Raw genomic sequence first — 15,777 nt, 5'->3', positions numbered from 1 at the left:
AAATAGTGAATACCTCAAGGCCCCCGACCCTACAGCTCAAATGTACAGCTAGTACCTGAAAAGGTCTTTCGTCCATGATGCAAAGTTTCAGATGCCCTACATGATTACGGCTCAAAATCCTCTGATAACTTTACCGGTTACAGTATGTATACTGCCTAGCGGTCAATACTGCATCAGACGATGAAAATTCTATGTTGATATACTTCAAAATTCAAAAGCTAGCTTAGCAAGCCTACGTGAATCACTTGCAGCATTCATGTGGCAGGAAGAAATAGCACTGAATTGAAAGAGTTTATGGCTGATATCTTGGCCAGAAATTAAATCGGGTTGCTAGCAAGTAAGACATCATGCCTTTGAGAGGTTTTGATTGCCTCATAGGAGCTCAAACCAGCGAGTTGAGCCTTCCATTCCCCTGTCTGACAAACTATTTTCTTGCAACACTTCCGCGAAATTAGAAATTGATGATTCATCAAACAACCAGGTGTTCTATCCCACAGAGGCATCTCATTTAGGTACTGGGTGGGTACTGGGTGTTGTTTTGCGTGAATTCTTGGTTACCGTAATTAGAAGTGATCAAATTTTTGAAACGATGAATGGAAGGCCGAATATAATCAGCGCAGAATGAGATGGAGTCGACCCTCACGTACAAGGTTTGGTTGAGTTGATAGACTTGTGTTAATTCATAGGTGGCCAGCCTACGACTACCTATCTCCGTTTCTCTCTTGTTTCCTTTTAGCTGATTCGACCTCTTTAACTTTCTTCTGGCTTCTCCATCGTATTCCGGATCTCATGATTATTATCAATACTGGACCGTAGATCACAAATAGAAGAGCAAGAATCGTATACGACCACTGTTGGATTGTCAGTACATTTCTTTTCAATATTCCCGTGAAAAAATGATAATTCAGTCGCTCTATTAGGTTTAAAAGAATATTAAACTTACTCCAGTACCAATAGCATTGACCATAGGGACAATAACCGCAGTCGCAATCGCTCCCAGTTCACATCGCACCACATTATTTGCAGCTGTGGCAATAGCTGGTTTACCAGGATAGATATCCACCATCAAGATATTGAGAACTTGAAAGCTTGCAACTAGGGTATACCCTATCACAAACAATAATATCACTGGACCAGCAATACTAACGTGGTGACCCATGACCCAACCATAAGCAATTATGGCCAAAGCACCGAGATAGAACAACGGGAGTGAAATTTCTAGTCGCGCTCTCTCGATTGGAAAATTGGTGAGATCCATTTGTCGATTTTTGATGAGTGGAAATTTATGGATCTTGGCATATCGGCGATAGTTGAAGTCTACTATCTTGCCAGTAGTAAAAGCAGAGACAAGAGATCCTGCACCGACAGGAATGAACATCAATGATACTTTTAGCTGTGAGAATCCATACAAAGAGCCGAATTGTGACGAAGCGCCTGTAGAAATTGCATAATAGCAAGCCAAACTTATACCCGCAGCGCCTAGTAGTAGTCCTGCTTCTTTATCCGCAAGAACTTTGAGTGTAGAAAGCGGATTTGGGACCTGTAGCTTGTAGTTCTTGCGTAGGGCTGTAAGCTTCTCTGCATCCAAGGGAATTCCCTTCTTACGACGATTCGAATGTCGTATATGGTCTGTAATATTCATGCAGAGAAATGGTGGTGGTATTGAACCATCGTCAACTAGATTTCGGCAAGTTTCCGGAAGAAAGAGAATAAGGGGTATAAAGACAATGCATGAATATATTAAGAGAAACCAAAATATCCAATGCCAACCTGCATATTGCCCCAGTATTCCTCCAATGATAGGAGCAACCATAGGGCCAAGAATACTACCAAGAGAAGCCCATGCAACGTAAGTACCACGTTCAGAAGAAGTGATAATGTCACCAACTAAACCATTAGCAAGAGCTACTGTACCACTACTTCCTGCACTTTGTAAGCAGCGTAGGGCTATCAACGCCGGATATGAGTTTTGAAGTCCAAGACCGAGAGTTGTGAAAAAGTAAATGATAAAACAAATGATATATGCAGGACGTCTTCCAGCTTTATCTGATAATCCCGCAATCATCATGGGTGCTAAGCCCTGAATAACCTAGAGACTGATTAGAATACTACAAATAAAGAGGGAAGACCGAATACCACATACTAAAAACAAAGTAACCGTAAGACTGATTTTTGCATCTGATACATGAAGATCTTTCGCAATTTGACTGAGGGATGGATAATATATGCTCGTTGACATGGGAGAGAAGAGGCTTGCCATGGACCCGGTAAGGACAATCATCTTCTTTTGAGAGACAGTAAAAACACTATATGGAACATCTGATACTGCATTAGGTTGCGTGTTTTCGACCGTTCCTGAAGGTGGCTCGAGTACTCCATTATCAATGGTTTTGATCGAATTTTCAACACCGATACCGCTATGAGGCTGCACGTACGTGATGTCGGGAGGGTTGGGGTTCTCTTGAGGGTTGGGGTTCTCTTGAGGGTTGGAGGGTTTCTGAGCACTAATCTCGGGAACAATATCAAGTTGACTAGTAGATGAGATTTCGGATTCTTTCTCCATTGTGGAACCTAGCAATAGTTCTAATAACCACCGAATTGTACAACCAGAATGTGTTGAGCTTTATACAACTTCTCATGACATCCAAAACGGCGAATTTTGACCGTCTATTACCGGATTTAAATGGTTATCTCCAAAGATTACAGGGGCAACGGAGCCGACCAATTGCGACACGTTGATCCAACAGAAATTCGCATGCATCATGACTAGCGACTGGCGACTGACCAAGTGCAAATCTCGAAAGTTAAGGATGACAATGGTACTCGAAGATAGTAGTGTCGTTTCCCTTCAAGAAGTAGCAACATCAAGAAGAACCCCCATTCTAAGCTTGAGCCCTGCCGATAACACACATGCAGGCACAATCATGCAGCAATCTCTCTGGGACAACTTCTCCGCATTTTTCCAAGCCGTTGCCCATACTAGGTGTGCTCAATGCGCATCGAGAGGTTCATCAGACGCAATGCCCCATACATGGTATAGATTCTCATCTTTGAGGAGTTTCTTTTTGAAAACGGCCTGTATGTAATACTGTGATACCAAACCATAGAGACCCATCGTCGTGGCCGCATAAGCCGTCGTGCTGTCCGGGCACTAAAACACCATGCTGTGATTGGTGTTTGCGGAGCTGTGTGGTGGATATTGCTGTCAAACTAGCTGCAGCTACCCAGCCACCAGCTAAAAACTGTCTGCTTCTCATCTCCCCCGCGAACCAGAAAACTGTCATGCTTGGTTCTAGGTTTCTGTGATTATACAATCCTGTAGTATGATTCTATATTCTCAGAGATATCAATGAATTATCAAAAGCTTCATTTTCTAAAGAATTATTGTTTCTAACAGTTCTGCCCTGCTAATTGGCTTCACCGCGTTGGTTACCTAGCGAACCCATCATAATTATTTACAACTTTGTGCGATAAGCACATTTTCGCAGTCGAGATCCTTCCCAGCCGCCATATTATATTCTTCCAGAACAACATTTCTTCCGCACTCTCCTCTATTTTCGATAGCCGTCTTGAATGCCACAAGATAACAATCATCTCGAATTACTCTACGAATTTTGAAACTATCTGCTGTTAGGCGGCTGATCCGCCCGTCGCAATGGCGACTGATGATCTCTCTCCACCGGGGAGCAGTACATATTCATCAAGTACAATGTATGTTGGAGATGGGACATGGGATGCTACGAAAAATGATTTCCTATTGCCCAATTTGATGGGCTTAAATTTCGAGACGATGAGATATAATGGTGAGTGAATCTTTGTCGGCCTCCAGTTTGTTGAGATTGCGATGAATGCCAGAGCTGACTGCAAATAGGAATGGGAAATAGATTCGCAACAATGCCTGGATACAAAGGATTAATCACAGCTCATGGTGTCATCGCTGCAATAACTTTTCTATTCATCGTACCTGCGGCGGTATTTATTGCGAGATTTTACGGTCGAGATATACGAAATGCGATCCGATATCACATATATTTACAAATCATGACGCTTCTTCTATCAACAGTTATCTTCATACTTGGATGGATGGCAGTAGGCAATGCGCGAAGTTTAACGAATCCTCATCATGGTATCGGATTGGCAATCTATGTTCTCATCTGGGTACAATTCTTATCGGGCTGGTTGACACATAATTCAGAAAAGAAACGAGTCTTGAGAAGGATTCCATTGAAGGCTGTCTTACATCAATGGATAGGTCGCGTAACAGCACTTCTTGCAATTGCGCAAGTACCTTTAGGATTGACTTTATATGGATCACCAAAATACCTCTTTATATTGTTTGCGGTCTGGATGGGTTTCTTGGTATTGCTATACTTTATTCTGTCGTACAGGGCACTCCAAGCGCTCCCCGAAGTACTACGAGAAGGAAGTCGACATGGCGAGGTAATTCAAGAGAGAAGGAAAAGTTCTTTCGGTATAGGCATACTTGGTCCATTACTCGCAGGTGCCGGAGCTGCCGCTCTACTCGGAGATCGAGATCGAAAGAGGAGCAGAAGTAGGAGTCGCAGTCGCAGTCACAGCAGAATTCGAGAAGTCATACCTTCCCGCAGGGGCTCCAGATCTCGACGAGGATCAGTAAGTTACGTGGAAGAAGAGAAATATGAGTCTAGGAAAAAGGAAGACGGTGGCGTTATGAATTCATTATTCAAGGGTGCGGCAGTTCTTGGAGCTGGTGCGCTCGCCAAGAGTTTCTTCGATCGACGACAACGAACAAAACATGAGGATGAATATTCTTCTGTTGCTCCGGATACTCCAGGTAGAAGACAACATAGACGCAATGACAGTGAATATAGTGATTCAACTCTCACAACTGAACGAACGGACCGTTATGAAAGTCGCTCCGTCTTACCTGGACCTGGAGCTCCAATAGCTGCTGCGGCTGCTATTAGTGCTGGAAAAGCACGTCCAACAACTCCAAGACCCGTAACGCCCGTAACTCCTAGACCAGTACGAAGTCAGGCCGGCCGAGCTCATAGTTTTGATTCTATGAGTTATTCCTACGACTACGGATCTGGTACTACCGCTAGCCCATCTAGAAGACCACAAGAAAATAACGGATTGCGAAATGGACTACTTGCCAGTTTGGGAATAGGCTGGTTTACCAAGAAAATGAAAGATCGTAGAGAAAAGAAGGAGATGGACCGTATCGAACGCGAAGAAGATGAAAGATATGAACGAGAGAGAGCTTCTCGGCACATTAATCAAGGTTCACATTTGACAAGCGACGCATTTCCACCAAGACCTCACATCATGCAAAGCTCAATTGAATCGTCTGAGCTTTCATCACTTGTCGATCCTTATCCTGCCCCTAGAGCAACAGTATCAGTACCAGCTCCAGTTCCGGTAAATATGGGTCAATCTCGCTCCAATCATGATGTCGTTACAGAAACAGTATCAATGCCTCCTATGCCCACCGATCCACATGGTGTTCTTCATCAACCTTCCGATAGTGATATTACTCCAACCCCTGGTCGAAGTCGTCGCCGATCATCTATTCGAAGAGAGGAAGGAGAAGCTGCCGCCGCCGCCGCCGCTGCTGGGGCTGCCGGTCTTGCCGCAGAAGAAGAACGCCGTCGTCAAAGGTCCCATTCTAGATCGGCAGTTGCAAGCCCACCTGTCAGTGTTAAAGTCAAAATGCACGGAGACAAAGACCGTAACGTCACTTTAAGACGTCTTACAGAACAAGAAGCTGCGGCAGAACGTGCTTCGAGAAGAGCCCGAAGTGGCCAAAGACGTTCTCGAAGGGATTCAACAAGTGATTTCAGCGATGGCGAAGTATCCTCTAGATACAGACGGGAAGCGGAAAAGAGAGCTGAAAGACGAGCTGAATCGGTAGTTAGAGATAAACGTGAAGAAGCTGGTATTCCACCACCACCAATTGGTCCTCTTACACCACCCAACCCTGCATTTGCAGGCGGGAAAAAACCCAAAGATTCAGGTTACTACTCTGGACGACCACAGAGTTCTGGTAGACCACAAAGTGCTGGGAAGTTAGACCCAAGTGTTGCTGGAGGAAGCATATTCGACGCAGGAAGGAGTAATATGTCGGAAGATACTCACGGTACATGGAGTGCCATGAGTCCAGATTCTGGTACTGATCATGCGAGAGAAAGGCGACAAAGGAGGAGAATGGAGAGGCAAAGACAAAGTGTAGGAGCTGGAACGGCTGGCACAGTTGATTTTACTTGAGCTTTGATCCTCGAGTTGTATTATTGTTTGGTGTTCGGAGTTGGCAAAACAGGGGTGGTCTATGTGCTTTTTTATTGATGAAGAGATAAAGTGGATGTGATGGCAAAACGGAACGATATGTATGAAGATGTCGGTTTATGTTCAAGGCTTTTGTATATGGCTGATGCGATTATGAATGAAGACAGGATGGGATGGGATATGATATGATATGATTTTTCCCCGAGGAAAATGCTCAAATATGTGGTTAGGATAAGCGAGAAATTTCGCATAGATACCTGGGCACTACGTACTTTTCCTCCATGTTATTTTAGCCTTTTTTTTTTTTAACTTAATTGATATTTATAATATTGTTAATGGTCCTGTTCCCATGAGACTGGTTGCAGTTTGGTGGCATCTTGAATGATGAGACAGACTCTTAGACTTGGAATTGCTTTGGCAAAGTCTAAGGATCAGATTTTCCGATTGTGGGGTTATTTGAAGGGCTGTATGGATTGAGGTTAGCTGTTTGCTACGCTTTTTCTTCTTTTTGAAATGGGAATGTAGTTTTGGATAAGTGTCCAGGTGAATTATGAATTTAAAGGGGGAGGGTACTCCTCATTTTCGGCTTCATCTTCTTTTGAGTGGGTATGAATGTAAGGGGTGTTAAACTAACATCTTGCTTGGATATACATTTTCGATTGGCTGGCTTGGCTGATTGTTCAGATGCCTCTCTAGTGGCGATGAATTGTGATAATCATCTCAATAGTCTTCAATTTTGTGCAAATTCGTTTAACCCTAACAATGTTTTCATTTGATTCATGCGCAGAAACTCTCCATTGAAAAGCTCACGTGGAAAAGTTATGTGGTACATATCTAGGATTTACCAAGTAGCGGTTTTCCCTTGTCGAGAACAAGTCCAGCAGCAATCAAAGCTCTGATGCCCATTGCTATGGCATTCAAGCGCCTAGAGAATTGAGGTTCCCACGCAGTATAATAACTCGCCACTTCCTCTGTATATATGGAATCCATCCCACACAAATAGTTCCACGACTTTCTTGACCGAGTATAATCTGTGATGGTGTCCTTATACATTGAAACATCAGAAATCTCTATGAGAAGGTAATCTAGAAGAAGTGAGTAAGGCTGGATTTCCACATCTTTCTGAAGGGGATAGATTCAGTACCAACGTGTATGAGCATCATAATCAATGTTCTACATATATTTTGCTTGAACTCCTTTGATACTTCTTCCTCAATTTCGTACATTTCAAGCAAATCTGTTGATTTTGCAAGTAGGATTGTTCGAGAAACCCCGAGCTTCCCTTCGATATCAAGTCCCTCCATGTTCCATTTAGATTTGTATGGATCCTGTACTGTGGTCACGGAGGTAATGAGAATTTTCAAGCCCCTCAATAAAGTATGATGTAGGTTGGTAAGCTCCTCCGCATCACGAGCCCTCATTTCTTCCTCACGAAACTCTAGTTGAGACTTGGTAGCACGTTGAGGATTTTGATCGAGCCATCGTTGTCGGTTTCGAATCTCTCGAAACACTACTAAGCCCTCGATTAACCGAATTCTCTTGGTTAGAACCACGAAGGTCATTCTCGCGTCATTTTTGATCCGAATTATTTCCTCAGGAGTGCCTGGTACGTAGATAGCAATGGGATTGTTAATATCCACCAATTTGAGTTCAAATTCCTTTTGGCCGCCATGGTAAAACCATTTCGTAGCCTTGATTAAGTCCTCGATCTGAGAAGTGTTGTTGGGCTTGAATAGAGCTAGATGTTTTTCTATGCCGTCGATAATTTCCCACCATCTATTTACGTCGTTGGAGAGGTGGGTGGTGAGTTGGGGTCTTGGTTTTCCGAGTGGTGCGTCTCCCATAAGTTTCGACTTGATATCATTGATTGTTTCAACAGCACCTGTGTGGGCCCCAATTAGCTCCTGTACTATCGATTTGCCCATGGTGTAGGTTTGTTGGATGCAGTGAGATGATCAATAATAGTGGATGATGATGAAAGTGTTTGGTCGAAGGAGAAAGCCTTATAAGCTCTGTGCTCAATCTTTCTTTCCCAAGAATAATGATAAATACTTGAAAGTGGAAGGAGATCAAAATTTTCATCATGGCTACACCTTCCTTTGTCAAATATTACCAAAATTATTCAGTTGGTGCATCTGTAACTCTGCCCATAAATGACATTTGTATTTGATCTCTATCACTCACGTATCTTAAATACACTTTGACCTTTACTTTAAATATTTCCCAATTTTTCTGATAATATTGAACCCCTTGAATACAAAGTTTTGCATGAATTGATCTTTTAAGATATAAGTCTCATCAGAAGGCCAAACAGCAGCCCTTCTACATGCTTGCTCGCGAGTCCACTGTTGTCATTCTCTTATTCATGTCCACCTCATTCCTCCCTTTCCCATATGTTGCTTCTGATATTCATTTCCTGTGACATAACCGACATTGATGCTAAATTCTTAGGCGTTCATTCAAACTGTCTCTGAAGTATGATTTGATGTCGAATCTTCTTGACTGTCATTCGATGTTGAATCACGAGGAAACTTAAGAAGTTGACGTAGCCATCGAAACATGTTTCCGAAAGAAACAAAAATCTTCCAGAAAAAGTGACGTATCCGCAGGAATGCAATTTGAAAGCAAACAAGAAACCATTTGGAAATGATTATGACAGAGTAGCTGGACCCGCAATGTAAAGTTAGTGTAGCTCCGAAGGTTGAGTTAGGCTAATATATAGGGTATGGTCAGACGTACATAGGAATCCACCATTCTGAAGGTTCTCCATCACCTTTTTGGGGGCTAAAAGTCGATTCGAACCTTTCTGTTCGCTTCTTCCACTTAGAATCATCCGAAATTTTTCCAGACGCCTGCTTTATAACCTTTGATCTGTACGGCTCGTAAATTCCCTTCGATTGGTTTACAATGTTGCCAAGATTGAAGACAATCATGTATGCTACAAACCCAACAATAACAGTTGTAAGTATGCATGGATCTCTTGTAACACTGTCACTGATATTAGGAATCGCCCATAGTGCCTACAGAGCCACCAGTCTACATCTACAGTCTTGTCCCAATAGTTTGCTTCGTGCATCGGATATGCAAATCGTGATAAACGAAAAGATGTAACAAAAGAGTCCATGGTTCTTCTTCCTAGGGGTTGATACTTGATTTAGGTAAAGTATCGAGCTGTTTCGATCTTAAAAAAATCTGCTTAGTTGTGGTTAAAATATTCGCGTATCAATAATAACGGGCTTACTGTAAATGCGCTTTGTCAAAAAGTTTCAACATCACTTTTAGCTGTCATCTGGTAAAGTTTTCCAGTCTTGCAACTTTCACAAGAATCTTGCTTCGAATGTGTAACTATTTCGTAGAATACAATATGGAAACCATTGTCGTGGTTGCGATATGGATTTGCTGATTTGCTACCTAACCTTCTGGAGCACTGAAGATGAAGTTGAATTGCAATTTCAATTGGGTCATTTTTAGGCAAATCTCCATCTCCAACAAGTAGGTATCATAGCGAAGAGAAGTTTGTTACTGTGACACTATACCTTGTGCCTTCGACCGCTGAAAGATTTTGGCACCATCTATTGAGAGTCAGAATAGCAACACAGCATCACCTCGTGTACTGCATACATAACTCTTCTCCATTGATTGATAGGCTAATTGGGAGCAGTTATCGATCTTCCTGTCCCCTTCCAACGGTTCCTAGATTAACTAGGACTCAGAACTATCAAATGCATTATTATTCAAAAGAAATAAGGATACTACTGACTGGGTTTTTGTGGACTCGTATAATATGACCCCCTTATCTTTAGGCGAGTAATATGTTAGAAATGGCTCCGCTGGGTTCGCAAGGTTGTTATACAAAACTCCGAAAGATAACATGTCCCTGCCTTGCTCAAAAAGATCTTCAAGTATAGACACACAAAGTTCGACTTCAAAGATTGCTCCCTCATTTTGATAATCATAGTGCCATTCTTTACCGAAATCGAATGACAGTCTAATCCTACCATCTCGTGGTACTAATCGACAAGCTCCACTTTTTCTGATTATTTTTTGTATGCTCGCCTCCCATTTTTGAAAATGCAGTAGGTCTTTTGACAATCGAAGATTTGGGGGTGGAGATGATACATATGTGGAGCATCCCTAAAAAAAGTTACGTGAGTGATGAATGAGCGTCAATATGATATATAGATTACTAACTTCCTATAATCGTGAGAAGACAACATCAGCGATTAATCATTTCAAGGCGGTTATGGGGCTGCTATAATGGCTTAAAATCTACAGTGAAGTTGATATCAGTCTTGATTCTGACATATAAGTTTGTTTTCTGAGGTATAATAACCTGCTGCACTCATCAAAACAACATCAATTATACTTTGCATCAAACAAAGTGTAAGGTGGGCGTGTTTCTAGTTTACTTACATCCTACAATGTTTTCTCCTAATTTGCCGGACTCATTTATATCAGAATCTGTTATATCCTTCGGATCTGCTGGATCCATAGCTTTTGTACCGACTTGAACAAATCCTACTATTAAAAGTAGTGCTTCGATCCCTTCCGCGAGTGTGTAGTTGATCCAGTGTTGTCTGGAATACAGTTTGGAATTTTTTAAGTATGTTAAAATTAAATTGAAGAACACTTCTTACAAGTTTATCTCAAAATGGTACCGAACGATAATTGAAAAGATGTGCTTGTGTCTTGATCTCGTTACCTTCACACTATTAAAGGTCAAGATGTTCTTCAAACCCTGGATACCAACAATGATCGCATGATGAGTGCATATTATTGACGGATTGGTACTCTATAAACGTCTTGCGCGACCCAATCAAGACAGTACACGTAATGTACGAGGCGCTCTCCATGTTAGGCGAATACTACCTTTAATTCAGCCGCATTCTTCTCAGTGGGTTTTTTACAATGGAGGGACTGCAAAGCCCCCACGCCGTCACAGAACATATTTCAGTGAGCAGCGTAGAATTCACTGAATTGGGCAAATTTTACGACAGGATAGTGACAAGGATCATACTTACGATAGATCATACATGAAGCTTGCATAATAATAAGTGCATCATCAGCATGAACTCAGTCAGCTTACGCGTCATAGATTTACACCGTTTTTGATGCTGAAGAATGTATCAGGACCGAAACGTTACCCTCTACCACTGAGTTGAATGCGAGAGGATATAATTATCAACAAGATATTGAATTTTGGAAGCAAAAATCTTCAGAATGCAGAGCTTTGTAACATAAAGCCAAAATAAGCAAACAGCCAATCAAACAGCCCTCACCTACCATTTTCCATACAAACTCCAAGAATGAAAAATCTGGTTGCTCCAATCTAACCCCACGAGTTAGATACAGTGTTCTTGAACGTGGCGCAAGCAGCACGAAAACACTGGCACACTCAAAAGGTGCTCCCTTTTCACAATTATTCATCAAATCAATTTATCAATATTCAAATTCTAAATTGATAAGTACAATAGAAAAATATTCAATTTACTACGTATCAATATCTTATAGTATTGAATATATTATCGATGATCTTAAAAAGAATTAAATGGTAAGTTTCTTAATATTTTCTTCGTGTATAAGTGGTTTGGTGGGCCAAACTTTTTGTACTACGTGTATGTGGTTCATATTTCTAGACACCTCAAAGCCTAGCAATTAGTTTCACGACACAAGAGTATCAACTAACTTGCTTTAGACACCTGCAAATTTACCGAGAGTTACGATCTACATTTAATTCTACTGCCCCCGTCTTCTCTATAAAGTTTAGTCTCGAAATCGAACATTTCTTAAGCATCGTAAGACTCTCGTAAGCCGATGTGGCATTTGAATCCCCAAGTCTTGATGGCTTCGCAATATCAATCATCAATCAAATTAAAGCAGAAGTGATAGAAGTCTAGTTAAAAGTTTAATCGGACACCGATTGAGATCTTAAGTTTATCTGCCCTATACCTGAAACATACCGTCAATGTTGTCCGGCAGCTGTCTCAGTTGCCTCATTTTAGCGATATTAGCGAAACACTTTATCGTTGTCTTTTTAGATATATTAGAGATAATAGAATAAAGAATCACTGAAGAAACTACCTATACTAATTCCATAACCATCGGGTTAACATCGTGGAAGAATCTTATCTCAAACATACTATCAGCACCTGTTCGCTGGTATTGAGAGGGCTCATCATTTTCATCAATTCGGACGGCAAGAACGATATCATAAACCTTGCGATACCAGCTAGCTAACCCAACCCGGAAGATTCCCGGTACATAGGTTGTATCGAGAGTTGTGGATGGCATGTTGGCAGTCAAGAGAACTCTCTTTGCTTGATTGAAGTAAGATGCTTCTTTGAAAGTACTTTCGTAACGAATTCAAGAGGTAGAAGAACGACTAAGAACGAGATTTGACACGTCATAAACATCTCCTCTTTTGTTAAGAATTTGAGTTACCTGGCACTTTTCCCCCCTAAAATTGGCATGAGAATCTTTAGGTAGCCATTTAACCATGCTTAAGATAGATACCTACAACCATGATGGTGCACTGCGGTATGATGGTGTCGGATCACAGTCCCAGACCTGCCAGAGAAGTCCTTAAGCTATATCCTGCATCCAGGGGCTCTACCACCTTGAATTACAGGTCAGCAGCTGCTGCTCTATGGCCTAGGAGTCGGGAATGCTGTATGATTTTTCCAGTATAGCTTTTTGCTCTTTGATGACACCGGCGATGGCTACCATGCGATACTTTTCTGGGTTGATCAGAGTTGAAGTTGGGTAAGTTTCAATGACGCGGTAACAGTTTTCGAACACTTCTTAGTCCCGCTCTTCTCCTGGTTTTCCCGTCATTAAAAACAGTATCAATTTCGTTGAGATAACGCTTTCAAATATTTTCGACCTGTTTTGCATAACGCAACTTGATTGAGTAAAGCGATTAGATTCAGAATTAGTGTAGTGCATCACTCTGCACCTGTATTCTTATCAAGTGAGGGCGGATCGCGGACAGATGGATAATCTGCGGATATATGAGTAATCCGCAGATAACCTGCGAGGCTGCCTACGCAGATTTTGAGTTATCCGCCCCGCCGACAGATTACCCACAGATCATCTGTCAGCTCCATTATCCGCCCCACGAGTACCCATTGCATAGTCTAAAATGTCTTGTCCTTAAGCGTGGAGCTACTCCAGGACTAAGGGGACACAAGGCGGATCCCCCACATATTCCACTTTCCCTAGAGACATCAAACTATAAACTGCAAGGGTCTATCAATTATTCGGCCTTGAGATTTGCAACAAGATACATGCCTACTTCATACTTTATATGTATAGCGCGGCTAAATGTTTTAATGATAAATCATGATTGCTAGGGACAAATTAATTGACATGATGGACGATATCAATATCAGAGAATTAGACTCCATCATTTCTTGACTTTTTAATGATGATGGCCGTGTGCTGGTATCATTTTGGTGGTGATTATGATGTTATCACAATAGACATGATTAATATATTGTATTGATTGTGCTTATCTATTCTAGGTTCAGAGCTACGAGAGCTATATGCAATACTCTCGTGTATTAGCGCGCTAGTAAAATCACCTATACATATTCACTCATATTGCAATACCGTATTCCCAGTATTGAAACCACGATTGATCCTTCCGCTGATATGAATACAAATACCTTTATATTCCTCCACGGTCGCATTAACTTCGGCGAGTATTTTGCTAAGAATCCCTCAAGTTATAATCCCCAGACAGTTATAATTTAGCTGAGACATTTCCCACCATTCGATAATTACTCCCAACCGCCAAAACTCAACCCTCCGCAACAGCAGAAGCCGAATCTAGTGACTACTATCAGAAATAGTCAAGGAAATATCAATCAAAATTTCATAATGATTCGATTGTTAGAATATCAGGGCGTAGATACTTACCAGATATCACAGTTCTCTACATTCCAAATTCCAATCTTGTAATTTTGCAAAACTTCATCATCAAGAAAGATGAGCGATACATACTGTGTGTGGGGTGCTAGACCTATAATGTCTTTTCGGGACAAAAAGTTGGGGTTTGTCAATTTTTGTCCCAAAAAGACGCCATATAAACTATCGACTCAGCCGACCAAGCTAGAAGAATTAACCGAGCACCGATAAAGCTAACCGAGGTAGCCGATCACGAGATATTCTGAGTTATAAAGGGGTCGTTTAGCGTTGGTATCTCTTGTATTCATCGATATCTATGACTGAGATCTAGATTGCTTAATATCTCAGCTGAATTAAGAGCACTAGGTAATTACTTAGAGCACCACTTCACTTTTCGATGAATTATTATTAGCAAGTTAAAATTTGAATGAGTTCAACGGCTCACTACTACTATTCAATCCATCTAATATGAACATCGAAATCTAATTCTCCTCATCGATTTCAAACACCAAACTACGACTATTCAAATCTCATTCTCCGAATCAAATACACATCTATCCAAATCTCGTATTTCCCATTTCTCAAAAACAAAAAGAGTCTTTGTTCTCTCTCTAAAAGAACAAGATCCCCTCTACTTTTCCATCCAATCTATTCCTCCCAGATTTAAAAATTTACATCCCGAAAACGACTCTGAGACAACTCATCAATGCAACACCGTATAGCCTTCAAACGAGCCAGCACACTCAGACCCAAATTCTCACGACTCTCGACCAACAGCTCCATATACACTTTTGGTTTTCTAATTCGCAGTTCTTTTGCAGGATCGACTTGCTGGCAAATTGTTGGGTTATCGATGGTTTCGAGGATGATAAAATCTAGATTGTGTTTCGTTAGTATCCTTACTATTTAATACTTACTATCTTCTCGCTCAACAAGAAGAAAGATGTATCCCTACCGAAATGAATCACCAACGTAACCAAAATTCTCTGGAACTCCTCTCTCAACCCCCCAAAGTCCCGACTACCACCATCCATCTGCGTCCCAGTCCCCCTCTCACTCCCAAGCATCTCCCTCGCCCCCATCCTAATCTTTTCAAGCGCCGCAAAAATCTCAATAAGCCCTCCACCCCACTCCTCCTTCCCAACACCCGGCGCCACCATCTCTCCCCCCTTAAGCTCTTTCAACCCCTGCAACGCACTCTGCAAAGCATACATTAATTTTTCAGACTCAACGACAAACTCATCCCCATCCTCCCCATCTTCATCCCCATCCCCATCCTCACCCCCACCCACCAAAAACTCCCCCCTCCACCTCCACCTTCTCTCCATCTCCACCTCCATCTCCCTCTCCAACAACCCACTCAAACATTCAAACTCACCACCAAACTCGCCCTCTCCACTCCCCACCCACGCACAATATTCCACCCCAAACTCACACTCGAAACCTTCCGGAAAATGATACGATTTCAACAGCTCCTGTAATTTCCGATACAATCGCACGATCTCTCCATATTTTTTCTCAATCAAAAATTTACGCAGACCGCCAGCTTCGAGCATTTTTTCCTGGAGTTTGCATGCTGCATGCTTGTAAGTTTCGCTTGCGTGG

General features: G+C 41.8%; 3 protein-coding genes across 3 annotated transcripts; 1 reads left to right on the top strand and 2 right to left on the bottom strand.

The window, feature by feature from the left end:
* Nucleotides 1-259: 259 nt before the first annotated feature.
* On the bottom strand, nucleotides 260-2,704 carry BCIN_10g01450 (hypothetical protein). The gene is made up of 3 exons (XM_001555660.2): nucleotides 2,144-2,704; nucleotides 944-2,089; nucleotides 260-851 (listed from the first exon to the last, which is right to left on the bottom strand). The coding sequence occupies exons 1-3, from the start codon at nucleotides 2,561-2,563 to the stop codon at nucleotides 702-704; spliced, it is 1,716 nt and encodes a 571-aa protein (XP_001555710.2). The 5' UTR covers nucleotides 2,564-2,704; the 3' UTR covers nucleotides 260-701.
* A 560-nt stretch (nucleotides 2,705-3,264) lies between these two features.
* On the top strand, nucleotides 3,265-6,614 carry BCIN_10g01440 (hypothetical protein). Its single transcript, XM_024695451.1, has 2 exons — nucleotides 3,265-3,803; nucleotides 3,872-6,614. The coding sequence occupies exons 1-2, from the start codon at nucleotides 3,656-3,658 to the stop codon at nucleotides 6,244-6,246; spliced, it is 2,523 nt and encodes an 840-aa protein (XP_024551245.1). The 5' UTR covers nucleotides 3,265-3,655; the 3' UTR covers nucleotides 6,247-6,614.
* A 288-nt stretch (nucleotides 6,615-6,902) lies between these two features.
* Nucleotides 6,903-8,254, bottom strand: BCIN_10g01430 (hypothetical protein). Its single transcript, XM_024695450.1, has 2 exons — nucleotides 7,409-8,254; nucleotides 6,903-7,349 (listed from the first exon to the last, which is right to left on the bottom strand). The coding sequence occupies exons 1-2, from the start codon at nucleotides 8,187-8,189 to the stop codon at nucleotides 7,099-7,101; spliced, it is 1,032 nt and encodes a 343-aa protein (XP_024551244.1). The 5' UTR covers nucleotides 8,190-8,254; the 3' UTR covers nucleotides 6,903-7,098.
* Nucleotides 8,255-15,777: the final 7,523 nt, after the last annotated feature.

Source organism: Botrytis cinerea, chromosome 10 (genome assembly GCF_000143535.2).
Source record: "Botrytis cinerea B05.10 chromosome 10, complete sequence".
NCBI lineage: Eukaryota > Fungi > Ascomycota > Leotiomycetes > Helotiales > Sclerotiniaceae > Botrytis > Botrytis cinerea.
This window is presented reverse-complemented; position numbering and strand designations above follow the sequence as displayed.

Bases quoted from the DNA above. Each gene is read 5' to 3' on its own strand.
- BCIN_10g01440 (XM_024695451.1), top strand. From the start codon at position 3,656: ATGGCGACTGATGATCTCTCTCCACCGGGGAGCAGTACATATTCATCA. The intron at 3,804-3,871 runs GTGAGTGAATCT...GACTGCAAATAG, and splicing joins CGAGACGATGAGATATAATG to GAATGGGAAATAGATTCGCA.
- BCIN_10g01430 (XM_024695450.1), bottom strand. From the start codon at position 8,189: ATGGGCAAATCGATAGTACAGGAGCTAATTGGGGCCCACACAGGTGCT. The intron at 7,350-7,408 runs GTACTGAATCTA...CACTTCTTCTAG, and splicing joins TATGATGCTCATACACGTTG to ATTACCTTCTCATAGAGATT.
- BCIN_10g01450 (XM_001555660.2), bottom strand. From the start codon at position 2,563: ATGGAGAAAGAATCCGAAATCTCATCTACTAGTCAACTTGATATTGTT. The intron at 2,090-2,143 runs GTATGTGGTATT...ATCAGTCTCTAG, and splicing joins TTACGGTTACTTTGTTTTTA to GTTATTCAGGGCTTAGCACC. The intron at 852-943 runs GTAAGTTTAATA...ACAATCCAACAG, and splicing joins TCAATGCTATTGGTACTGGA to TGGTCGTATACGATTCTTGC.